The following is a 25,714-nucleotide window of genomic DNA, read 5'->3' on the forward strand; positions in this document are numbered from 1 at the left end:
CAGGCACACCCTGCACACCTGGCACAGGCACACCTGGCACGGGCACACCCTGCACACCTGGCACAGGCACACCTGGCATGGGCACACCCTGCATACCCTGCACAGGCACACCTGGCATGGGCACACCCTGCACAGGCACACCTGGCATGGGCACACCCTGCACAGGCACACCTGGCACAGGCACACCTGGCACACCCTGCACAGGCACACCTGGCACGGGCACACCCTGCACACCTGGCACAGGCACACCTGGCACAGGCACACCCTGCACACCCTGCACAGGCACACCTGGCACGGGCACACCTGGCACACCTGGCACGGGCACACCTGGCACAGGCACACCTGGCACGGGCAGACCCTGCACACCTGGCACAGGCACACCCTGCACAGGCACACCTGGCACGGGCACACCTGGCACACCCTGCACAGGCACACCTGGCACAGGCACACCTGGCACACCCTGCACAGGCACACCTGGCACGGGCACACCCTGCACACCTGGCACAGGCACACCTGGCACAGGCACCCCTGGCACACCCTGCACAGGCACACCTGGCACAGGCACACCTGGCACACCTGGCACGGGCACACCTGGCACAGGCACACCTGGCACGGGCAGACCCTGCACACCTGGCACAGGCACACCCTGCACAGGCACACCTGGCACGGGCACACCCGGCACACCCTGCACAGGCACACCTGGCACAGGCACACCTGGCACACCTGGCACGGGCGCACCCTGCATACCTGGCACGGGCACACCTGGCACAGGCGCTCCCTGCACACCTGGCACAGGCACACCTGACACAGGCACACCCTGCACACCTGGCATGGGCACACCCTGCACACCTGGCACAGGCACACCCTGCACACCTGGCACGGGCACACCTGGCACGGGCACACCTGGCACAGGCACACCCCGTACACCCTGCACAGGCACACCCTGCAGCACACCCAGCACGCCCGAGCTGCCTGCTTGCCCGGCTTACAGGGTTGTGCTGCAAGCCATGGTGTGAAGCTGTGCTGGAGGTCTGCTGCATGGCACTCGGGCAGTGCCCACCTTGAGCCAGCTGTGGGATGGTCCCTTTAGTGCCCTGGCTGAAAACATGTGTGCCATCTCCCTGCAGTGGTGGTGGGTGGTGCTGGAGGGCAGGGATCAGTCTCTCCTACAGCACAAGTTTGTACAAACTTCTGAAAAATACTCTCCTTAGAAATGGGCCTTTTAAGTACACCTGGTTTATTTACCTCTGGAATAATTTCTCCTGAGAGGAAAGCAGTTCCCCATAGAGGGCAGAGAAATTCAGTCTTTCTACTGGCTGCCTTTGGTGCCTTGGAAAATATTTTTGAATACATCTCTTAAAAATCAAACAAGAAGTGTGTCATGCCCACAGGCAGTGGTCTTCTATTTTAAAGTGTGTTCATAGCAAACATGCCTCTGCTCCAGAGACTCTCATGTGGATTGTGTTTTAAACAGCAAACCGATAGCCAAATTCAAATATATTTTCACACCATCTTTTTTTGGTTAAAAATAGCTTTGGAATGCACAAACAAACTCAGACTGATGTTTGCTTTTTCTTACTTTATTTGTGCTGTTCACCATCATCTGCATCAAGGGCTAAAAATACATTGTTCTTCCCAAAACGTGTCCTGTTTTTGAAGGCTGATAACTTGCAGATGATTCATGTGGTAGATAAACCTGCTGGCTGAGGACATGGATTTGATGCATTGCTGGAGAATACTCAGGGCCCTGTCTTACACATAGGGTGCCCAAGAGGGCACAAAAGTTGCTGGGTTCTCCTGGCAGGAGGGCGATGCTCAGTGTCTGCCCAGACTCAGGAGCTCTCACTCAGGTGGGGTGGGAGCTGCTACCTCTGCCTCATGCTGTACTGAGCCCCTCTGTGAAGAAGAAGCATCTTTTTTTCGTGTGGCAGTGTGGTCCAGAAGATTAATGATGACATTTTATTGAAATTCACACAGAGTGGGGATCTGCTTTAGAAAGGATTTAAATTAAAGGGGCAGAGCCATGCTGGCTGTTGGTGGGTGCTGGCTCTGTGCCTGGCTGGGGTGAGTGCCCTGCTGGGGGTGGGTGGCCACTCTTGCAGTCCTCGGTTGTTGGCCGAGCCCAGGGCTCCAGGGTGTGGAGGGGGCTGACACCGAGTGTAGACAGTTGGTAGACAGTTTTGGAAGCAATATTAAAATTGATGTTTGCTGCTTAACCTGACTGGAGTGAGCTGACAAGAGCAGCATCTTCTGCTCTGTGGTAACATTTCCCCATGTCCTCCCTTTCCCTCAGGCATATCTCGCTGACACTGCCAGCCAGCTTTCGGGGGAAGAGTCACAGCACCCGCCTGGACTTGGAGCACCAGCACTCCAACCTGTACGCCATCTCAGGTGAGCTGCCACGCTTCCCTGCTCTGTGCTTCACTCGCTACTGCTGGGCCTTTTCTTACAGTTTTCTGTGTGGTACTATTGCACCTGAACAAATATTGTCATAGGCATGGTAGAGTCACAGCACAAGTTGCACTCCATTACATTGTTTATGCAAGAGGAAAAACACTGCATTTAAACCTGACTCTGTCAAAGCCTAGTTAAAGTCTAGTCCCTTCATCTGGTTGAAGGAGATTTTAGGACAGTTTGGAAATCCAGCATAGGGTTCAGTGGGCTGTGCAGTTGAAACTGCTTATGCATGATCAGGGAAGAGAAGATGGCATAAATGTCCCATTCACAGGTTCCACCTATTAATAGTGAGTGACACTTGTAACATGGGAACATGGCATTAATTCATGTACCATAATCAAAGGGTTATTTAAAAAGGTAATCTCTGCCTGAAACTGCAGTTTCAGGTTCCGAAAGAGATAGAACATAATAATTGCATAATCCTTGTCAGTCCTTGTTTCTCTTGCTACTCTCCTACCCTAATACATTTGGAAATGTAAGGGAAGGTGTGTTCCTGTGTTTGCATGAGACAATTCTGCCTGGGGGTAGAAAGCTGTGCTTTCTCTCCTAGGAAAGCACCAAATACACCAACTGCAGCAGCTCTGTGTGGGTGTTAGTGGGACTGCCCTTGCTACAGGATGTGCTGGCCTCTGCTTGTGGTGCAGCCTGAGGAGGTGCCTGCTTTACAAAGAGCCTGAACGCTTTACCAGATCCTTACAGGCAAAACACAAAACAAGGCCTTGTGGAACCGGACAGGGCATTAGTTCTTCATGTCTGCTTCAGCACATTTTCAAGGATATAACTCTTTATTTTTCCTCTGATTGTACACTCTCCTCCAGAAACACTGTTATGAGTTGTGCATGTGTTGTAATGGCTATTACAGCTGTGAGCTCTTTCCAAAGAAAGGGTCTTGTCATATGACACATCCTGTGCATTGACAGGACTTTGTGCACAGCTCCTGACCACGGCTGCCTTGTCAGCAGCTGCAGTGAGGTGCTGCGACAGTTCTCTTTGTGTGCTTAAACCTTGCCGAGGCAGATTAGCCCCCAGACACGCTCTGGAAGCCATTCCCAAGTTTCCTGTTCCGTCGGTGTCGTGCGCAGCCAGTCTGGGCTGTCTGCAGTGCTGCTGCAGTGCCATGGCAACAGGAGATTTAGGAGCAGGCTGCCCCGGTTGGGCTGCTGCCAGGGCTGCTGTGCCGAGCTGTGGGTGCACAGAGGATGTGCGGTGGCGAGGGGAGCTGGGCCTGCAGCACACACAGCGTCCCTCTCTGCGTGTGGGCAGCCCTGTGGGCTCCCTCTCTTGGCTCCCAGCTCAGAACAGGGGTTCTTAGGGCTGCTGAGGGAAACAAAAGCCATTAGGAGCAGTTTCTTCCAGTTTTGGTATGGCCTCAGTCTGTCGTTGGCACAGGAGGAGCTGCTTGGGAAGGGAGGGCTCTAATGGGGGTAGAATGAAGAGCTGCAGTGTGGTCTCTCTTTGCTGTCTGCAGACACCCCAGATTTTCTCAGTATTCAGTTGAAAACAACACTTCCAGCTGTGGTTCAGCATGTTTGTGGAAGATTAAATGGATTTTGACTGTCAGTCCTACTTTGTATCGCAAATATATTTTGGCGGAATGACAGTATCCTCACTGGAACTGCCCGTTACCCCTTGGGCTGTGTAATGTAGTTGTTGTTTGCACAAAACTGGAGTCAAGGAAAAATTGGTCCTGAAAACAGCAATTGCAATCTTTAACCAGTCTTTTGTCATTGCCAGCCTTGGCTGTGACACCCTGGGTGACCAGAAAGTCAAAGAGACTTCTCTTGGCACACACTAACAAGTGAGTCCCTGGCAAGGTGCAGATAGGGAAGCACTGCCCAGAGCCTGTCACGAGCCACGGCAGCACAGCACTGGCACTGCTGGCATCATCCTCGTGCCCAGCAGCCTCCCTTGCCCCATGCCAGGCACCCAGACCAAAACACAGAATTAGTTCTACGCTGATGTGCAGAACATCTGTGGGTGCTGCTGGGAGCAGGATGCTGAGGAGCTGACAGGTTTAATGTGCATGCTGGGGCAGGCAGCTGCTGGAAGAAGAATGCCTCGCTCCAGACAGACCTGTTGACAGACATGGCTCAGTATTTCACAGTGCAGTCTTTCCTCGTGGCCTTCAGTTTAATTAAGATGTTGTGACTACATACTGCCTTCATTTCAGACTTAAGCATCTTCTGCCAGCATATTGCTTTGGCTTATCAGAGGCACAAGCACAGTGAGGGAGAAGCAGCCCTTGCGGGCAGGCATAGATAATAACATACAAGGAAAATTCCTCAATGAAGTGAAAAATTATTTATAATAATGGTACTCAAATAGAAGGGAAATAAGTCACTCTAAGGGTACATAAATTTTTATGATAGTGTATAAACAGCCATAGCCTGCCTTGTCTCCCATCTATTCCTGCAGAGAATGAGGGCAACATCTAGCATAAAGAAAAATACAATAAGAAAATGAAGAAATGAATGGGAAGAGCTGGAGGATTGATCACCCAGTGTATTTGTATATCCTGATGTAAAAGGTGCTGCTGACAGGTGGCCAGGTTTCTTCTGTATAAAACCATGTGTGTGCTGTCAGGGCAGTGTGAGCAGCCTTGTTTCGATTGATGAATTGCCTGCTTTCTTGATTAAACCTTCCGTCACTTACAAAACAAAAAGCCTGTGTTTCGAAGGCAGAGTGGGACATGTCAAAAAAATCTGTCTGCTTTACCTTTGTGCAGATGTTGGGCACAGACTGTAACATGTATTATTAAAATGAATGTGGCATTTACTGTGCATTATTTCTTTCCTGGGAGAAGGGACCTGTAAATTATATGCTAATAATAAGCTTTAACCCTTTCAGGAACCAAGAAAGGCAGGAGTGTAAATATTCTGCAGGCCTCACTTAATTGGATGGGCTGTAACACCACCACAGCACTGTGAAGTTACTACGTAGTGGGTTCCAGGTTGCTGCCGATGATCTGTGCATTCTGCTGAACAGAGCTGTCTTTTTCTTCCCCCTGAAATTTCCCTGTAGCCATTTTCAGCGTTACATTACAGACAGATGTGTTTTGGGGCAGCAGCAGACTTGTTTGTGTAATTTGACTCTGGGACAATCTCATCCACTCTCTTGGCCTGTTCTCAGATTAGGATAGAAATTGTGTTATATGGAGTCTGTCAGTCTGTACAGCCCCATCAGAATGTGTGCATAAAGCAATTAAAGCCTCTTTACACCAGTTTTGTACAGGAAGCAATTGTATGAACATCCAGATCCTGCTGCAGCTGGCAGTGTGTTGCCAGAAACCAACTTCAGTCATATGAACCTTTCCAAGGATATTTATTCTGGCAGAAATTTGGAGATAACAAGATGATCAGTTACCCTTGGGTAGGACCAAAGTTCATCTTTTGAACACATAAATATGGAAACTGTGCTGAGAAAGCAGTAGAACAAAAGCAGAACATACTTTGATATGTATTTGTTGGTAGTATTTTCAAATAACACTTGCCAGCTGTCAGCCTCAAACAGTCAAAATATTTGTGCAAATACCTTAAGAAATTATGTTAGCTGGACATACTAACATGTCATCCATAAGTTTGGGCATCCATCCTCAAGTCATATTAATCCATAGAAAGAAAACAGGATCCAGCACAGCATCTCTCACCACTTGGGGCATTTCAGTTCTGTTCAAGACCTCGGTGAGCTGCAGGTGAAGGTTTTCATTCTCTTGAAGAGGAGAAAAGCCATGTCCTCTGGAGTGGAGCTTAGATGTCAGATCCCAAAAATTAGCACACTTTGTCTTCTGATAAAGCAATGTCCGTGCTGTGACTGAGAGCGCAGCACTTGATGCTTGTTTTGCTGAGGAGCGGTGGCTTTTCCAGCAGTCATTTGATGCTGAAATGCCTTTGCATGTATTTTGTACCTTATAGGTACTGTTTAGTGGTCTTTAAACACTTTAATTGATCCATATCAAGTTACTTGTGTGAAATATTTTTGTGTGAGAAGCTAGGCTGAGCACCAGCGAAGGGAAGTGCGGCCGGCTGCCAGCGCAGCATTGGCTGCAGTGTGTTGCCAGTGTGCCATGAAGGAGGAGGTTTCTGTGTGCAGCTCTTACAGGTGCCAGTTTCTTCACAGCTTGTTTATTTTGTAGTCACACACCAATATTTATTACCTTAGGGAAGTAAATATTTACTTATATGGGCACTTATTATATTTTTATAGAAATAATTTTATGATATTTAAATATTTATTGTCCTCTTTAAGACACTTTCTGTAAAAGGTCAGAGGAAACTGTGGTCTGAGAGTTTGGAGAGGGAAACATTTGTGAGCAGAGGCTCCAGTCCAGATTGTAGCTGCTGGGTCACACAGGTGAGCGTTCCCAGCAGGAAGCCCAGGGCAGGGTTGGGGAGGGGCCGAGGGTCTCAGCCTGGTGCAGCCCGGCCAGGGCAAGGGGAGCCAGGCTCTGGCTCTGGCCACGGCACCAGCTCTTGCTGAGCTGGGCTTTCTCTGCAGAAGGATGAGCTGTTTCTGCAGGCACTGCAGCGACATTTGGCGTTCGCTCTGCGCAGATTTCTAATCCAGCTCTCTGGGGGCAGCAGAGAGCGTGGAAACTGATGTTAATGGTCTGGAAAAACATCAAAGCCAGTGGATTCCTGAAAAGGAAGCTGAGTTGCTTTTCCATACTGCAGGTGGGGGCAGGTGTCACCCGTGGGGGCAGTGGCATGGGAAGCGTTCGTTTCTGGATTCCTCCCGTTCAGGAGGGGCCCACTTGGAAATGCCTTGGGGTATCTACCCACCCCCCCGCCATGTTTTTTCTGTTTTTCTTTGGTAATAACAAAAGAAGTTTCTTTCAGAGGTCTTTCTAGATTTAGATTTTGTTATATTTCTGTGCCCATATGTCAACTTCCTTCTTGTTGCAAAATGCCAGGTTATCTGGCCACATGTGCCATTTCCTTAGTTGTCCGTTTCCTTTTAAAAGACACAGTAGCTCTTTATATAGGAGGGCAGGTGTTTAAATCAGAGATTAATAATTTATTTTTACAAACTATTGTTTTGTTCATTATTTTTGTAGATAATTAAATTATGTGCTTGTCACAGTGTGTTTACTAAAACAGGTAGTTTTGAAAAAAAAAGAGATTCTGTTTTTTGGATCAATGCACAAGGATGCTTTTATCTTCACCTTCTAGCACAGTTCTGGTGGTCCTGCAATTTCCTCTAATGTTCAAGGGTTTTGAGACCCTCAGACTCGGAAGGGGAGGTCCTGTGCTGCATGTTACTGTCAGTCCCCATCCCTTCACTTATGCTCTTGGTGCTTCTTAAGAGTAGAAGCGGAACTAAATATATATTTTGTGACACTGAATTTTAATCAGGATGGTCCAAAAGCCAGACAAGTTGTGACACAAGCTTTATTCTGCATCGAAACCTCTTTCTTGAAGCTGAGATTAAAGTCAGCCTGTTTTTTACCCTATTGCAATTTCCAGTCTTTGGACTAAGAGACCTGGATAATCTTCCAGCTATGAAAGGCTCTATTAATATCCAGCAGTTCAGGGAGGCTGGAGTCTCATGTAAAATGCTGCAGCTGCATATTTCAGAGAGGGAAGTGTGCTGCTTAATACTATACTAAATGAGATTCAAAAGTTTCTTATTAAATGATCCCATCCATGGTGTACAGACCCTTGGTGTGCTGTGTCAGCCTGCCCCACGTGTTACCCAGGCTGTGCTGGGGCAGCAGCCCAAAATGGGGATGATGAAGCCATGAGTTCTCTCACGGGTTACATTTTTAAGACAGTTTTTTGATGAAGCTGCCGTCACTCTGAGTTCCATTTGTTGTTTTCCTCTCCTCCAGTCATGTGCTGGTAGGGGAGGTGGAGGCCCTGGCTGGGTGCTGCCCTGCTCGAGTGGTCGCAGCTCCCTTGGGCGTGGGAGCTGTGTCCCCTCCTGCTCTGGCATGTGGGCTTCACCCGTGTTTCTCAGCTCACACCAGCTCTCACCAGCTCACACAGCACCTTCCAAGGAGGCTGCTCAGTCTCTGCTGAGAGGATTATCTGGCTGTAACCCTGGAGCCATGAGTTACGTACGAGCAGGTGTACTGGGCACAGCCTGGTGCCACATCCGCAGGCTGCAGCAGGGCTGATGGAGGGAAGGGCGATCCCTTGGAGCTCATGTGGACCTCTGGGACTGCAGCAGCAGATGAAGGCCAGTGCCTGATGGAGGGAAGAGTGGTCCCTTGGAGCTGACGTGGATCCCCAGGACAGCAGCAGCGGGTGAAGGCCGGTGCCTGATGGAGGACGATGAGCTTGTGAGACTGGCGCCGTTCCCGTGGAGCACAACCTTGGGGTGGCCTGCACTGTGTTTGTTTTGCTTTGCCGAGTGCCAGAGTTTAATTTTTTTTAAATAGGGAGCTGCTCAGAGGTTTGGATACTTAAGCAGTTATTAACCAAATGACAATTAACAGATTGCAGAGACAGATTTTCTTTTCAAAACCTCCAAAATTGAGTACAGTTTGCAAAACTATCACAGCATAGTAATGACAATGAATTTTGATTTCCCGGAACTGATATTAGACTCCTTATTAAACTATGTGCATCTGCTTTTAATTTACTCCAAATAATTGGAAAATGCAATGAAGCTTTCCAATTAAAGCTTGGCTTTATGCTGTTTAATAATACCCCCCATAATATTATAGCTTATGAAGTGACAGGTGAGTTGGTGTATGAATAAAACATAAAGGCAGCAATAAGGGACAGAAAACCAGAGACAGTTGTTGGGGATTTTAAATGCTGGATGTAATTTGCATATATTAATCTCTTCTTTTCAGCCTTATCAGGCGTTCTTCAGTATTTGAAGTTAAAATAGCATTGACAGGCGGGAGTACGCTTAGTTTTTTCAAGGATTTATTACTTGTATAATTTCTGATCTTTAATAAGCAGATATGACTGATCCTCATAGTTCTATAGAAATCAGTTAATTGTTCCAGATGGTGTGTACTGATTATGCAAAATTACTTTTCACACCATTTTTTTTTTTTTGATGGAGTTTGGAGTAAAATTAAATTTTTTATAGCCTTCTTATCATGCTGTTTTACAGTGGGTTTTGCACAGAAGTTGAATTTAATCTACTATATTACATTGACCGGCAGAGTTATTCTAATGTAGCATTCTGTGATTTGACAAAGAATAATAGAACACGTTGCTCATTGTGCATTTCTGTGCTGCTAATAAAAAGGAGTTGCAGTGCAGCAAACCAGGCTGTTATTTATGAAGAATGCTTAATTCGCACAGTTAAAAATGCAAAATTCTTACAATGAGATGTTCACTCTTTGTAGAGAAGGCTTGGGCAGAATAAATGTAAATAGTCTTGTTGCTGCAGATTCCATCAAATAAAGCAGGAGTTTGTAAATGCCTGGTGTGGCTGGGTGGGATGGGACTGGGAGGAGCAGCCATCCAGGCAGCACGCTCCAGCTCTGAGCAGGAGATGTCACTGGTGTTTTCCCTGATTATCACCATCCGGATATCTTAATGGCATCATTTCATAATTGAAAACATTTGTAAAGGTTGTTGGGCTTCATTTATCTAATGAAAAGCTGTTTATACAAAATAAACCACACATAAAGCCCTCTTGCTAATAAGTTTATTGCAGTTTGTTTTGGCAGTGACTCAGTTGTTTGGGGAGGTGTCCCGTGGCCTGACTGTCCGGGCTGTGCTGCAGCAGGGCCCAGGGTGGGTGCCCATGTGTGGGCATGCTTGCAGTTTGTCCAGAAGTCCTGGGTAATTTTGATAGGTCCCATCCCTCGCCGGGCCACAATCTGCCCTGGGGGCTTCACTGCCACCACGCCTCAACCCTCTGGGGACGGCCCAGAGGGCCACTCAGGGCCAAGCCCAAGGCATCTTACTGATCCTTGAAAAGCAGAACAGCAAATGTTTAAAAAATGACCTTATGGTTAATGGATAAGTGGGGGCACCATAAATGGACTTTTATGAAGAGTGCATATTTTTAACTCAATAGAAAAAAAGACAAGTAATTAACTCAGCCGTTAGAAAGCTCGGAATTTCTCCCATCTCCTCTTGAACTAGAAAATTGTTTTGCGTATACTTTTATATGTACATACAGGTACAAATGTGCAATGTATATGGAGACAACTAATGGCATGAATCAGAAATTATTAGAAAATATTTGTTCTAATGAAGTAATAATTTGGTGGTAATATATTTCATCAGTGTAGCTTAAGGCTAAATTAAATGGACAGACTATATGGATTCTCTAATTTTAATCTTCAAAATGCTATCTAATGTCTCATTAAGACTTTCATATAATGTATCTTAAGTACAGTCATTAAATATAGTTTAGGGAGATGTATGTTCAGATATTGCTTAAAGATGTTTTAATAGGCCCATTTACTCTGATGATATTAATGAGCTCTTAACACGTATTAAGCTTCTAAAACTAGTGGTGTCTCCTTGCAGTGAGCAAATCAAATAGGAATTGTGGAGGAGTTGGATACTCCAATAAAGCCAGTGTTCCAGGGACTCTCCAGGGCCTGGCTCCATCCCTTTAGCTGTGTCTGTATGGCATGGTGTCCCTGCTCCTGGGGTGGTGTCCCTGCTCCTGGGATGTTTCCAGGGCTCTGTGCAGGGGCTCTGTGCAGTGGCTCTGTGCAGTGACTCTGTGCAGTGACTCTGTGCAGTGGTTCTGTGCAGTGGGTGTGCAGTGACTCTGTGCAGTGGCTCTGTGTGGGTGGCTCCATGCAGGGGCTGCTGTGTCATCACATCCATGCTTCAGAGCTGTGCATTGGGAACTGGCCGGGCCCATCTCAGGGTCTGTGACATGTTATGTACATTTGGCTGCACATCTGTTAAAATAAATCGGATAGGTTAAGGGAAGAGCTAAATACAGGCCTGTATTTGATAAATTCTGCTTTTTGATCATCTAAAATGAAGATGCAAGAGTTGTAATTAAGATAATAAAAACTGCTCATTCTCTGTTGTCACTTCAGTTCCAACTCAGAAAGTTATTGCAAAGAAAATTCTGTGGTTTCATCACTCAGCTCTTCTTAACAAATCCTTCTGAGTTCAGAGACTTTTATAATTACTAAATTGGTTTGTTAGAGGGAGATAATAGCAAATTTCTTCTTTTCATAATTGGACATTTCTTCCCTGTAGGCTAATGCAGGCACAGCACTCACATACACGATGAGCTGTGCTTTTGAAAAACCATAACTGGCTAATAAGTGCCATGGTGTCATTGGAGAGTAATGGTGTGCTGATTAGCATAATTAATGACAAATGGTGGTGCAGAGTGGGTGGATTGGTTTAGCAGATGATGAATGCGCTGCGCCAAGGCCGAGCCCTGCCGCGGTGGCGTGGCAGGCTGGCGGTGCTGCCCCTCACACCTGCCACCACTGCCTGCCAGCCCAGGGCTCGGTGGCACCAGCCACGTGCTGGGGTGGCTCTGGGTGCTCCTCGACCTGGCTGGGTGGCACAGGGTGTCCCCAAGGGAGGCTGGTGGCTGGTCCCCACTGTGCTGGGGCAGGGAGCTCTGCAGTGCCAGCACCAGTGGAAAGGAGCCAAGGGGCCACGAGCAGCCCTCGTCCTCTGAGGGCTGCAGGACCACACCAGGCACTGGCCGTGCTACAAGATGGGCACATTAATCTGAGATTTGATTAATCAGGGCTAATTTACATTCACAAATGAGACTGATAAAAATGGAGTTGCCTTTTCACCTTTAGGGGGGAGGAGGGATTATTTCTAGGTTGTCTCTTTTTTAAGTGATAAGCAACTCTTACCAATAAGGATGAAAATACTTAATTTGCATTATCAAAAGAAGCTAATTATTATATAGTTAATTAGCATCTAGAAATGAGGATTATCTTAATTACAAAGCACAGTTTCCTCAATAGCTACAAAACTGTAAGTTTGATGTGTGCGGAGATTGGTGACTATTATTATGTAATTACTGGTCATATTAATGGTGCAGTGTGTTTAGATATAATTTGCATATGCAAATGAAATTTACCTGATAGAATTATGTGGCTCCTGTAATGATTCTGAGCACTTAAAAATTAAATCCCATTAGAAGATCTGGATCATACGTGGTGCAGTGGATCTCTTCCTGCAGAAGCACTTTTGGCTGGGCAGGGCTGTGGCTCTTTGCCTGGCAGGAGGAAGAGGATGAGGAGGGCACCTCCCCTGGCTTTCAGCTCCCCAGCCCACGGTGTCAGGGACCTTCCCCTGCAGCTGGGCAGTGCTGCGTGCCTGTGCCCTGTGCCATCCTCTCCAGCACTGAAGGCCTTAGCCTTCAGAGACCTGAAGGGTCTCTGTTGAGGCTCTTCTGGCTGGATGAATGCTTTGTGGGATGGTGGGAGCATGTTCTGTGCATCAGTGAGCTTCAGGGCAGAAGATGGGTATCCCCACATCCTTCCTAGTCATGCTCGTGATGAGTTTCTTCTCTCTAACATGCAGGCATGCTTACAGAACGGAGAGCACCGTGTTGTCAGGGCAGCTGATTTAGCTCCTTTCTCTTGCTTTTATTTGAAACACAAAGCTGCTGTGTGTTAAAAATAACTTGAGTACCTTAAATCAAAACCATGTAAAGAGAGGACCGTGCACCGTAGTCTCCCCTGGGAGTCCTGTGGGACAGATGTTGGTCACTCAGTGCACTGCTGGAGGGTGCTGCTGGGCCAGATCACAGCACCATTGCAAGTGTGAGCATCTGTTCCTGGCCAGTAACCTGGCTGCTGTCCAGAGAGTCTGGGGAGCCTAGGACAGTCACAGTGGCAGCAAGTCCCACCTCACACTATAGGTGGCTCAGCTAAGGAAAAAGCTTCCGGGGCCAGACACTGTAACAATATGTGTGGATTTAATACCCCCTGCTCCTACCCTGCAGCAGTGGAAGCCATGTGGATGTTTTTCTCATCAAGCAGCAGGAATTTACAGCTGCCGGCCAGGGAACACTGCAGCCATTGTGGGGCTGCCCGAGATGCTTTTTGCAAGTGCTGCTGCAGCCTGCGCTGCCCGGCTGCCGTGGCAGACAGACATTACATGTTTAATGACTTCCAAGGAGTCTGTCATTACAGCCAGAGCTGAAGGGAATGGAAAAGGTCTGGGTTTCTCTTCAGCACGCAGCCATGAACGGATGCTGGAGGATTACTTTGCCTTTGCCTTTGCCTTTGCCTTTGCCTTTGCCTTTGCCTTTGCCTTTGCCTTCGCCTTCGCCTTCGCCTTCGCCTTCGCCTTTGCATTTCCCTCCCCATCGCTAAGCGGGCCCTGTCCTGCCTCTGCCTCAGCCCCATGCGAGTGCCCTGGTTTGTATCTGCTCTGCTCTAATTAATTAAGGGTTGTGGTTTGGAAACAGCACATGCTAAGGTGTGATCTTTGAAGTTTAGTGTGGTGCAGAGACTTCAAAGGGGACATTTTATTAAAAAATAATAAAATCAAGAGCTCCTAAACACTTGAAATTTGAAAAGCTTGTTTGAAGTCTCTCCATGTTCTCTGGTGCTGATGGAGTCACAGTGCTGAGGTGCTCCTTAGGCGTCACCATGCAGTACTTAACCTTCACTTTATTTAAAAAAGAAAATAATCAAATCCAGGGGTATTTTTTCAAGTGTTTTTGTGGCTTGATCTTAGCAGTAAAGAACTAATTGTGCCATGTCATGAGTTATGCAGGAAGCGGAGAAAATCAAGGCTGACAATCAAATTAGCAAAAATGACAATTTAGTCCAGGACTGTTTTTTTAATCAAAGTAATTTTAAGACAAACAGGAAATCTGTAAACCTTTCCTAAAGCAGAAGTTCCTTCCCCAGCCCAGGAGGCCCCTGCTCTCCCACTCCCTGCACCAGCACTGGGTGGTTTGGTGCTGCTGCTGTCCTGCTACCTGGCCGTACCCATGCACAGGGCACAGGGCTGGCCATTCCCAGCTGGCCATGGCCCTGCTGCCTCACTGCCCCACAACAGCCCTGCAGAGAGCTCTTGCTGCCCAGGAGCCACAGGACCTGCAACACAGCTGCCCCTGGAGCCGCATGAAGTGCTCTGGGGCTCTCATGAGCTTGGGCTTGTGCCCTGGGCAAGCAGAGCTGAGCCCTGAGCCCCTGCCTGTGCCTCTGCCTGTGCCCCTGCCTGCACCTCTGTACTTCTTTGTATGACACAAAGAAGTTGTATGCATGTTGGGGTTGGTGTCTGCAGCTGGGAAACACAGCTGGGGCAGCTGCAGGTTCTCCATTGCAGACAGCTTAGCAGGAGCTTTCAGGAAAGGCTGCTTTTGGTTTTGGCCCCAGGGTTTTGCCATCAATGATTTGGTGTGGCTCCATCTGGGCCTTGGTGCACCATAGCACAAAGCACACACACATTTACTGTTCAAGCTGCTGTTTAAATCTCTGTGTATAGAAATACAGGAGGAGGAGGCTCAGCATCACAGAGAGCTGAATTTTGAATGGTTTCCCCTGTACAAGGGCACAGCATGCCTGCTTTGTACAGGTGTCCTGCTCTACCTTCCATGCATGGGTGCAGGAGAAGCTCAGAAGTGCAGAGCTCACACCGGGGCACTTGGTGGGAAGCAGAGGGCCATGGGTGGGAACCAGAGCTGTGTGCTTTGGCAGGGGCTGCCAGAGGGCACCAGGGGCAGGTGGCCTGGCTCCGGCCTGCCCTGGCCAGCACCACACTGCCTCCAGCTCCCCATGGCTGCTCAGCCCACCCAGGTAACAGCATGTCCTGTCTGCTGTGGGTCACTGCAGCTGAGCCCCAGCTTTGCCCCATGCAGGGCTCTGCTGCTGCTGGGGCACAGGCTGCTTGTGGCGCTTTCCTGCTTCAGTGGCATGGGGGCCCACCTGCCACTGGCTCAGTGCCTCTTCTGAGAGCCACCGTCCCTCCAGCCTGACCGTGGCTCCCCTCCAAGCACCACTGTGCCTGAGCTCTGTGCCAGCCTCTGGTTCTCAATCTGCTTTCAGATTCCTCTGGTGCCATTTAGCTGGAAAGCAAGTTTTCTCTAAGCAGGGGAGATCTGCTGGTTTTACACTGTTGCTGTAGGCTGGTTTATGAGATGCTCTTCTTGGTAAAGGATGAACACTCTATCAGCATTCAGGTCTGGGGAAAATGGGAACAGTTCTGCAGCTCTAGAGAAAGCCCTTTCTAAAATCTAAGGTCATTTAAATTTTAAAGTCGGCAGTAGTGCACTCGGTGCTGGGTTTTTTGTTGGTTTGGATTAACAGTTCTTCACTTTTGGTCATGCAGGAAAACGTTTTTCAAGGGATTTATTTATTTAAATATTTTTAATATCAGAAATTCAAAATTCAAGTGTAAAAGGCTATGCAAAAACAGCAATAAAGAAATGCAAAGCTATAAAAGCTTATGGTGAGAATTCAATGCAGAAACAGCTGTTATTTCCTTGGGAGTTAAGGCATATAAACTCTTCCATGGCTGTGTATCCCCACAATCGTGGTGTGAGGAATTAGCGCTCACTGCAGTGTGCAAACGGAGCCTGCCAGGCTCTGAGGCAGCGATTCATCTGTACCCAGGAGTTAAATATGACAATGTTAGCATTTTTCATTTCCCTGACGTTACCATTAATAAAGCAATGATCCAAAAGAAGCTTTGCTGAGTCTGTTCTTTATGCTTCCATCACTCACAACTAGATAATTTCACACAGGATCGTTTTTAAATTAAATGACGATAAAAGCGCTCTGCTGTCCTGTGCTCACTAGTTCATAGAAGTCTATCAAGTCATTAATGTGTCATGACAAACTGTGAGTTGGATACAAGAGTAATTAATTATTTGCATAAATAACAGGTTGAACTTGGTGCTTTCAGCCACAATGACACAAGCGTCACATCGTGGACATGCTGGAACCTCTGGCAGAGGTCATGGGAGGGTGAAGGCTGAGCTGGCGCACAGCTGATCCCACTCTCACGCGCTTCTAGCAGAGAGCAGCTTGGAAGCTTTTGTGTTTCCAAGTTCTTCACTGATGGTTGCTTCAAGACAGCATCTGATCTTTGGAGCTTTAGTGAACAATTATACAGATTTTCATAATCACCATTAATCACCACATATTTTTCAAGATAATTACAGCAACTATTATTTAGATTTCTCTTTTATGTGCACATTGTAGAAAAGAACAAGTGCTTATTATGCTGGGTAGTGTAGAGAACTACCGTCTGAACTACCGTTGTCATCCAGAAACTCATTATGTTAGCTGATGCTGCCTGTGAAAGTTCATCAGCATGTTTAAATTAGGGTAGCATTGGCAGGTCTGATCATTTAAATCTGGTAGCTTGGCTAAAAATACAGTTATTCAAGAAAGATGAATTACTAATTTGACAACTGAGATTTAGTTGGAGTCTGCAGCGCAGAAGGCAGCATCTCTCGAGTGCTTAGAGAAGGGTGACAATACTTTTACAGATTAAAGAGAGGATTTCTAAGTGAGCTAGCAAGATGAATTATAGAGCATGCTTTGGTGTCCCCCCACTAGAGCCTGAGAGCAAGTCTTGGTAAATTACAGAGAAATAGCCAGCAGGTAGTGTGTGTTCAGTGGTCCTGCACCGAGGAAGGGGCACTGAGGCACCCATCCCCTTCCTGCCTGCTGTCAGGGTTTCTTGGGAACACTGTCCTTTGGGGTTGTGCTTTGTGAGGTTGGTTTTAGCTGCAAGCTCCTTTCAACTCCTTTAACTAATTGCAGTGCCTGAGTGAATTAGCTGTGACCCTCAGGAAGGGGCTGATCCTGGGAGGCAGCAAACAGCCATTGGAAACAGTTTTCTGTCTGAAATCTGATTTTATTTAGCTCCATTTTGAGGAAGAAGGGCACGAGTGCCTCCCTGACCTGTCGCAGGTGCTGTGGATGTAGTAGCACGGAGAGAGCCTGCTGTGCTGGGCCCCTGAGGCTTGGAGGGGCAAGAGCAGCCTTGCCTGCCTGTGCAAGGAGGCTTTAATCTGCAAGGTGCAAGCATTTTATAGGTCTAGAAATATTTTTAAGTCACAACCTTTAAAGAAGTTGAAGCCTGTGTGGGTCAATGTGTGAGCTGCTCCTATGATATCATGAGTAATGCTATAAAATGGGGACCTTGCCCATTTTTATTTGAATCAGCATGTGTACCTTTGGAGAGAACTGTGCTTTGTCAAAACTGTTCCTTTATCCCCTGGTGTTACCGTCTGCTGATCTCAAATGTTGCACAGATTGACAAGGAGGAACCTGGTATAGCTTTTGGCCACACTAAAATGGGAGCTTCAGCTCAGGGTCTGTGAGTGTGACACTGCCCATGGAGGTGGTGACACAGGGCAGGATCTCAGCACAGCAGTCACTCTTCAGAGCCTGCCAGGAATGCTTTAAAGCCAAGAGGGGAAAAAAAAAAAAGGAAAAAGGGAGAAATCAGAGGCTGCTGCTGAAGCTTACATTTACATTACAACATGATGTTGTTGAGAACAACATCAAAACAAGGGACATGGAATTAAAATGTCCTCCTGGACTTGTGGTTTCATTTAATTTTCTTATGAAATTAGCTGCTACTGTGAGCAGCAGTTGTGTGCTGCCTCACAGTGTAGGTGGGAGCAATGGTCCCCATGCCCAGCCCCTTGTACTGGACACCCCAGTGTTGGACAACCTGTCAGGCTCCCGCAGAGCCATGGGAGCTCTTTCCTGGAGCTTGCTTGGCCCTGGAGATCATTGCAAGTCTCCATGAGCTTCTCTGGGAGGAGGGGGCTTCACCCTTGAAGTTCTCCCGAATGTGAAAAAGCCCACCTTAGGCAGCAGCAGCAGCTGTGGGTGTCTCACCCTGTGAGCAGAGCACCCCAGGGTGACAGGGGCACAGGAAGGTCCTTCCCCCAGAGCATCCACTTCATTCAGGCCATTTGCTCAGCCCAGGAGCGCTGCTCCCCATGCATCTTGTCTTGGGGGTCCCCCCTGCCTCTCTGCAGCCCCTTGGGTGGCCAAAGGGCTCCTGGAGCCCAGCTGAGCCCTGGGACGAAGGCTGGGGACTGCTGCCCTCCTGGTGCTGAGACAGGCAGTGGCAGTGGCCGCCCAGAGCTCAGTTTCTGTAAAGTTTCCAGAATTGGTGGTATTTAAACCCCCGTGACACCAGTGCCTGGCTGTGAAAGGAGACGCTGAATGAGCACCTTGTTTTCTGCTTTCTGCCTTTAATGCATTTTAGCAGCAGGCTGGTGACGGGCCTGACACGGCAGCTCCACACATGCGCCCGCGCTTGGGGAGCGCAGCATTAATAACACACTTCCATGCATCATGCCATTTTTAAGCATGATCGTTATGATAAAGGGCATATACTTAATTACAGGCCTGCTTAATTACAGCTCTGTTGAAGCTCGTTTGTTTAGGAGAGTGCTAATTGCGCTGTGGAGCCTTTGGCTCACCCTGCTTTTATCTGCTGCTTTGCTCCATAGTTGTGAGCTGGGGTGGGCTGGAGCGCGTGGCCGAGGGCCGGGGGGGCTCTGGGGCTGTGGGAATGTGCACACTCCGCCTTGCTCAGCCTTTAGATTACTTTGCAAAAGCTGGCGTGTGGCTGATCAAAGAGGGTTTCTGTCGGATAACAAGTGCAGATGGTCTTTCAGGTTTAAAACTTCCTGGATTTGGTGATGCTGCTTTTCATCTGTTTCCTTTTATTTCCTTTTGCACTGTGGCTGCTACACAGCACCTTTGATAACAAAATTACTCCTGTGGAGGGGGTTTTTAAATCTAAAATAGACAAAGCAAATGTAAAAGGCTGAGTGTTCTTAAATGACCCTTGTTTAATTACTAACATGGTAACTCAGTGGTGCTGTAGAAGTTAGAAACAGCATACAGAGGAGCACGGGGTTTGAGGGTGCAGATGCTTTCTGAAAGAAAACCCTATTTGAGGATCACTGGAGGGCCTCTCAGGGCTTAAATTTGCTCTAATTTGAAGTTTTTGTTTCTTTCAGAGTTGAAATTTAAAGACTTCAGATGTTAAAGGTGTAAGTGCAATAAAGGGGGTGTATCTGGGGTGTGTGCTGCCTTAGAAACATGCCCTTTCCAGTCTTGTGTGCAAATTGCTGAGTTACATGTTCTAAAAATAAGTGTCTCCCTTGTACTACCACATCTTGTGGGAGGCTTCCTGTGACATGGTGATAGCAAGGCACAAACACATCCTAGTGCATCATTGCACTGGGATGAATATACAAAATGGTATAAAGGCAAACAGTGCTCTGAGTACCATTAAGGTTACACTACAGAAAAAGCTGAGCCTTGTGACATGAGGCTGTGCCGTGTGTGTCATGTCCTCATGTCTGTCTTCATATTCCACTGGTTTACATCCTCCAGATGTGGTTTGCAAGTGTTCGAGCTCCACTTCTCACTGTTGAGTTTACACTGGCAACAGCTGGGCCAGGGAGGGTGCTTGGCCCCGGGTGTTTGTCATCATCCTGCCCAGGTGGTGACAACTTACTGCCTGGTACACAGGTGGTGGTGTTGACTGCTTTGGGGGCTACAAGTCCCCTGAACCAGCTGTTCCTTATTCTCTTGCTCAGACACCATCGAGTGTGCTGAAATGGTTTGGTGAGGAGGTAATAAACAGAAGTGTGTCCTCCTTCCAGTTTCAAATACTGTCCTGCTTTGCCAGCTGCACGAAATTGGAAAATGCAGAATTGAGGCCATGAAATGGTATATGGATAGAGCAAGGAGAATTTGTTGGATTCCTGGTTTGGTAGGGACTGACACAGCTATGTCTTAAATGGAAGGAAACCACTTGCAGTTTTGGGGGAGGAAAAGGCTGGTTTAAGAGCAATCAGTCATGTGTCAATGCTGTGAATACTTGATCTGTCACTGGGAATATGTGAAGTTGCATGTCAGAAGCCAGCTGGAAATGTCACATGATGTCTTGTCCCTTTCAGCAATGGATGGAGTGCCTTTTATGATTTCAGAGAAGTTTGCCTGTGCTCCTGAAGGGGTGAGTTGCCTTTGTTATTCTCCCAGTGTCTGAAATTCATTGTTTCATGGAGAGTGATCACAAAAGATAAAGACCAATTACCTGCTTCTGGGAGCTGTTCTGTTGTGGGGCCAAACACGTACACAGTGCTTGAGACAGGCTGAGGTTGCATGTCACAATAGCTTCATATTAGGTGGGAAAGGCTTTTGCCAGATTGCTTCTAAAACTGAATTCCCCTGGGATTTCAAGGTTTATTACCGTCAAAAATAGGAATGGCAATGGGACTCCGTGGTGCTGAAAGCCTTTCTAATTTCTCAGCGTAGATTGTAAAGGAAGCTGCAGATGCGGAGTTCTCCTGGATTTACTTGCTGTGAGGATGGCATAGTGCCAGCAGCTTTACTACTTCCTGTTGTCACTGCAGAAGTTCAGGGCAGTGGGGATGGCACAGTGCACTCCAGTGCCACCAGCTGCCACCAGGGTCCTGCCTGGCTGCGGGTGAGCTGCAGAGAGCTCTGGGTGGTGCCTGCTCCACACCGGGCACTGCAGGGCCACACTGGTGGAGCATGCTGCTGACAGCACAGGCAGGGCACGGCTGCTTCTCCCAAACAGAAACACTGCTACTGCTTCAGTGTGACCTCTGTGTGTCACTGGGCCATGCCTGTTAAAGTTGATGATCCAGAGCTCAAAGATTCAGTATCCCACTAACAGTTCCTGAATCCATCTGATCCTAAAGCAGCATCTTTTTAGAAATCAGTTTACAGGAAGCTGTTAAGGTAAACACTGGGCCATCAGCAGTGTCTGATTTTTCAGTAGTGGTCCAGCTTCGTGCTTTCTTTTTCGTGCTGACAGGGGTTTTTCACATCCCTTGCTTTCTGAGAGGGTTGTTTATGGGCCGTTATTCCCAGAAAGCTGAAGTCCCTGCTGTGAGGACAAATGCAGAGAGATTAGGTTGTGCTAATTCTCCCTGCGGATCCTTTAGACACCATTGCCACCATATGGTCAGTTTGGTCAGGGCTTCCCGCAGCTGGTGCTGCTCACACCTCGTGCTGCGGCCACAGAGTTCCATCCGGTGTTACAGACTCGTCCTGCACAGGGGAGGTGACAGATCCCCCTGAGCAGAGCAGCACCGAGCTGAGTGTCAGCTGTCGCGCTGAGGGAGAAGTGGTGAAGCTGGTAGCCCCAGCCCACCGTCTGCTGTTTCACTCTCCTCCTGGAATGAGGAACAGGATCATGCCTGTGTTTACCTCTAAATCTCTGGTGGTGGAGTGTTTGCTGACTTTAAACAGAACAAAATAACAAACAAACACACCCCCATTACCTGACCCTGAATTTGAAATTTTTGTTTCTTTCTTTCCAGATGCAGCCAGTTGATCTCTTGGGTATCACAATCAAAACACTTGCAGAAATTGAAAAAGAGGTAAGTAGCCAGCCAGGCACTGAGCAAATCACAAGGGCTGTGTTCACTTCTTTTTAAGAACCTTACCCTTGGGGAAAATACTTTTCTTGTATCTCTCAAGTCACAGAGAATGGATAAAGTCAAGCAGTAAGCCCAGGGTCAGGGATGCCCTCTATGATCCATGATGAGTGACAACACTCATGGTGGTGAATTTAACGGCAAAGTGTGGGGGCTTCTGTTTATCTCCAGATGTCTGCCTTGGTTAGCCTTTCTTTCTTGTGTATTAACAGTACATGGTACAGGCAGGACACTCTCAGGTGCCTCTTGCATGTTAGGGAGGCAAATGGACCTGACTCAGCACTGTCAGGTAAACACCTTCATCAGTTTTTAGTTTGCTGATGCTAGGAAGTTGTTGCTGGGAGAACTGGGCTGCACTTCAGTGGGAGTGAATGTTTGAGGAGTGCAGGGAGGAGGCAGCCACCAAAACAGGGTGGTTCTGGCACATGCGTAACGTGTATGGCACGGTGCTGAGGAGCTGCTCCGCTAGGGTCGCTTCACATCTAAAGCCTCAGATTAGGGAGGAAACTTGTCTTGGCAGCACCTGCTTCTTCAGGCACCATTGGTCACAAAGGCTTCCTCCTATGCCATCTAGCTGGGTTCAAGGGAGAGAGTAAGATGGCATTGCAAAGCTGCCAGGTTCTTCAAGACTTCTCCACTTTTTTATTCCAGTTGAGTCCAGTTGCCTAATCCACCCTCTTCTGCCTGAAAGTTTTGTCTGAGTACAAGGAGATGGTCAGGCCCAGTTGCCAGGGCTTTTGCAGGCACCCCGTGGGACTGCAGTGGCAGCAGTAGTGGATGTGAAGATGCTGCCTGACAGGGGCAATGGCTGACAGATGCACCCACAGCCTCAGGCACCGCAGTCTTCCTTATGCCACACATGCTATGTCTGTTTGGGACTGCCTGTGTCTGTCAGGAGGGACCCTGGGAGCAAGGGGTGCTCAGGGCTGGCAGCCCTTCTGCATGCCTGTCTGCTTTCCCACTCTTGCCCTGAGCTGGCCAGGGAGCAGATGGTCCCTTTGGCCAAAGGGAAATCCACGTGGTGCTGAATTTGCTTCTGCATCATTGCTGTGTGTTGCCTGTTGTGGGAGAGGTCTGACATCTCGGGGGTGCCTGGAGGGGGTGGGCTGCACAGCCCTCCTTGTGCCCTTGCAGGCCTGTGGAGTGTGGGGACGCCAGCACTGGAAGCATTTGTGTGGGCCAGGGAGGAGAGGCCAATACCTGCCTGCTCTCCCACAGCTCTGCTGTGTAGCAGGCTGTGTGCGTTCTAGCGTAATGAAAAGTATGATTATGCAGCCCATATTCCTTGATGAAGCATCTTGTCTGCACATAGAGAGCTACACATATAAATATTGTGAATTTCGGCATGGCTTTATTTCCCTTGTAAGCAATAGCACCATTACAGCAAATCTTCTGGATATCCAAAGCAGCCAGAACATTCTCCCTGGAGCAAGATGCCTTGCAAAAAATATTCCCAAAGAATTCCAAGAATTACTGCTCTCTGTCACCACATTTGCAGATGTATGCACCCATCCTCCAGGCTGCAGGCAGCTGAATTTCAGGACTCTACCCTGTCAGGAAAATGATGGAAATAGGTGCAAATCCTGGACTGCACCTGAACTGCTCTCGGTGTCCCAGGATGGCACAGCTGTGCCCAGGGGAGTGCACAGGAAGCTGGGCTGTGAAGAGGTGGTGAAGTGCAGGTGTAAGCAGCACATGCTGTCACTTCATGGCTAATTTGGTGGATGTAGGACAGAGAGGAGAGTGTAGGACGGACAGTGCTGCTGCCAGGTGTCCCAGCAGGGCTCTGGGGGTTTGTCCTTGCTACCCCTGCCTGTCCTGGGTAGGGTAGAGCCACTGAGCGTGCACCTGGGCAGGTGCAGGTGGTAGCAAAGGTGGCGGCACTACCACTGTTCACAGCTCTCTGGCAGTGAGGGCAGTGGTCTGGCCTCTGGCAGGGTGCACCCTCTCTTCATTTGTGCTTGGCGTGGTGTAAAATGTCAAGAGAGAGTCTAATTAGTAAAGGGAATATCCAGTATTCATCATTCCTTTTAAACTGATAAGGAAGGCAGTTCATTTAACCACTGAATTGCTACAAGTTTTCATGGGCTGCTCTTTCCAAATATATTTAATGAAGAACTTGTAAATCTAGAAGAGCTTAAAATTTTAATTTTACACAGAAATATTTTTCCTTGTTTGCATGTTTGTAGTCAATTCTCCTGAGTGCAGTCACAAGAAATGTTCTTTAAATGAACATATTTGCTAACTGGCATGATTTCAGATTTTAAAACATTGGTTCCAGCAATTAGGAGTTTCCTCAGTTCCCCAATGACTGGAGAGATTCGTCTTGATTATAATTGCTCTTAGCCACGCATATCTAATTTGTGTCTTTTTAAGTGTTAATTAGTAAACAGTTTGAGCTGACATCTTTATGCGTTTGGGTGTTGAAAAATGAGACCTATTGCGTGCTGGCGGCTATGGCATCATGACAGGGAGGTGAGGCTGCGGGGAGTAAAGGCCTGGTACAGCCTGGGTACAACCTGGTATAGCCCAAATATAGCCTGAGTACAGCCCGGGTACAGCCCCGGCGCAGCCCCGGCGCAGCCCGGGTACAGCCCGGGTACAACCCGGTACAGCCCCGGTACAGCCCGGGTACAGCCCCGGCGCAGCCCGGGTACAGCCCGGGTACAGCCCGGTACAGCCCCGGTACAGCCCGGGTACAGCCCGGGTACAGCCCCGGCGCAGCCCGGGTACAACCCGGGTACAGCCCGGGTACAACCCGGTACAGCCCCGGCGCAGCCCGGGTACAGCCCCGGCGCAGCCCGGGTACAACCCGGGTACAGCCCGGGTACAACCCGGGTACAACCCGGTACAGCCCCGGCGCAGCCCGGGTACAGCCCGGGTACAGCCCGGGTACAGCCCGGGTGCAGCCCCGGTGCAGCCCCGGTGCAGCCCCGGTACAGCCCCGGTAACTGCCCCGGTAACTGCCCCGGTAACTGCCCCGGTACAGCCCCGGTAACTGCCCCGGTACAGCCCCGGTACAGCCCCGGTAACTGCCCCGGTACAGCCCCGGTAACTGCCCCGGTAACTGCCCCGGTACAGCCCCGGTAACTGCCCCGGTACAGCCCCGGTAACTGCCCCGGTGCAGCTCCGGTACAGCCCCGGTAACTGCTCCGGTACAGCCCCGGTAACTGCCCCGGTACAGCCCCGGTACAGCCCCGGTACAGCCCCGGTACAGCCCCGGTACAGCCCCGGTACAGCCCCGGTACAGCCCGGGGATCCCAATCCCCGCCCCGCCCGGCACGAAGCCGCGGCGCCCCCTGCCGGCCCCTCGCCGCCTTGCCGGGGCTGCGCTCAGCGGGGCCGAGATCTCCCGGGATGGACTCACCGGGGCCGGCCCTGTGCGCTCGGCAGGAGCGGGACTCTCGCAGCTCCGGTGTCGCGCCGGTTCCTCCCGAAGCGGCAGCAAATGAGGTCGGCGTTGGGTGGAAGTGGTGCAGCCCTGGTAGCACCGGCCACGGTCCCGCTGCCCCTGCACAGCCGGCACAACCCCGGGCCAGCAGCGGCCTCGCTGGCAGCACGTCCCGTGCCCCGGTCCGGTGCGAGGAGCGCACCGGGGGATTTGTTTGCGACATTCCAAGAGCCACAAATGCGACACCGGGAGATGCTTGGGAGGAGAGCCCGTGTACGGGGTGTTGCAGTGGGTGTGCCAGGGTCGCGGGCGGCTCCCAGCCTGGCAGCCCCCACACGCGGTGTTGCTTTCACACCCACTTGCCACGGGAAAGCCACCGCTACCCCGGCCTGTCCTGGGCTGCCCTGGCGGCGGGCAGGGTCCCGCGGGCCGACACGGTGCGGCTCTCAGTGTGCCACGAGATGGCACTGCTACAGTGCACGCCAGGCTGCGAGGGATGTCCCTGAGCTGCAGGGGTGTCCCTTGTCTGCACTGACA

General features: G+C 49.2%; 1 protein-coding gene and 1 long non-coding RNA gene across 12 annotated transcripts in view; one reads left to right on the top strand and one right to left on the bottom strand.

Annotated features, from left to right (window-relative positions):
- MVB12B (multivesicular body subunit 12B) overlaps positions 1–25,714 on the top strand; it is a 58,464-nt gene that overhangs the window by 27,786 nt on the left and 4,964 nt on the right. For 10 of the 11 annotated variants that reach the window (XR_015278263.1, XM_086858526.1, XM_086858531.1 and 7 more), the window contains 3 exons: positions 2,294–2,391; positions 20,278–20,333; positions 21,670–21,729. Coding sequence is in view for 10 of the 11 variants with exons in the window: in XM_086858526.1 (XP_086714652.1) it covers positions 2,294–2,391; positions 20,278–20,333; positions 21,670–21,729 (214 nt within the window). In the remaining variant the exon portion in view is untranslated. The remainder of the gene's footprint in view (positions 1–2,293; positions 2,392–20,277; positions 20,334–21,669; positions 21,730–25,714) is intronic. The other variant, XM_086858529.1, reaches the window with a different exon arrangement.
- LOC147649744 (uncharacterized) lies at positions 19,139–25,554 on the bottom strand. Its single transcript, XR_015278264.1, has 2 exons — positions 25,154–25,554; positions 19,139–23,336 (listed from the first exon to the last, which is right to left on the bottom strand). It is a non-coding gene; the product is annotated as an uncharacterized LOC147649744 (long non-coding RNA).

The sequence above is a fragment of the Cyanistes caeruleus genome, chromosome 20 (assembly GCF_971803275.1).
Source record: "Cyanistes caeruleus chromosome 20, bCyaCae1.hap1.1, whole genome shotgun sequence".
NCBI classification, from domain to species: domain Eukaryota; kingdom Metazoa; phylum Chordata; class Aves; order Passeriformes; family Paridae; genus Cyanistes; species Cyanistes caeruleus.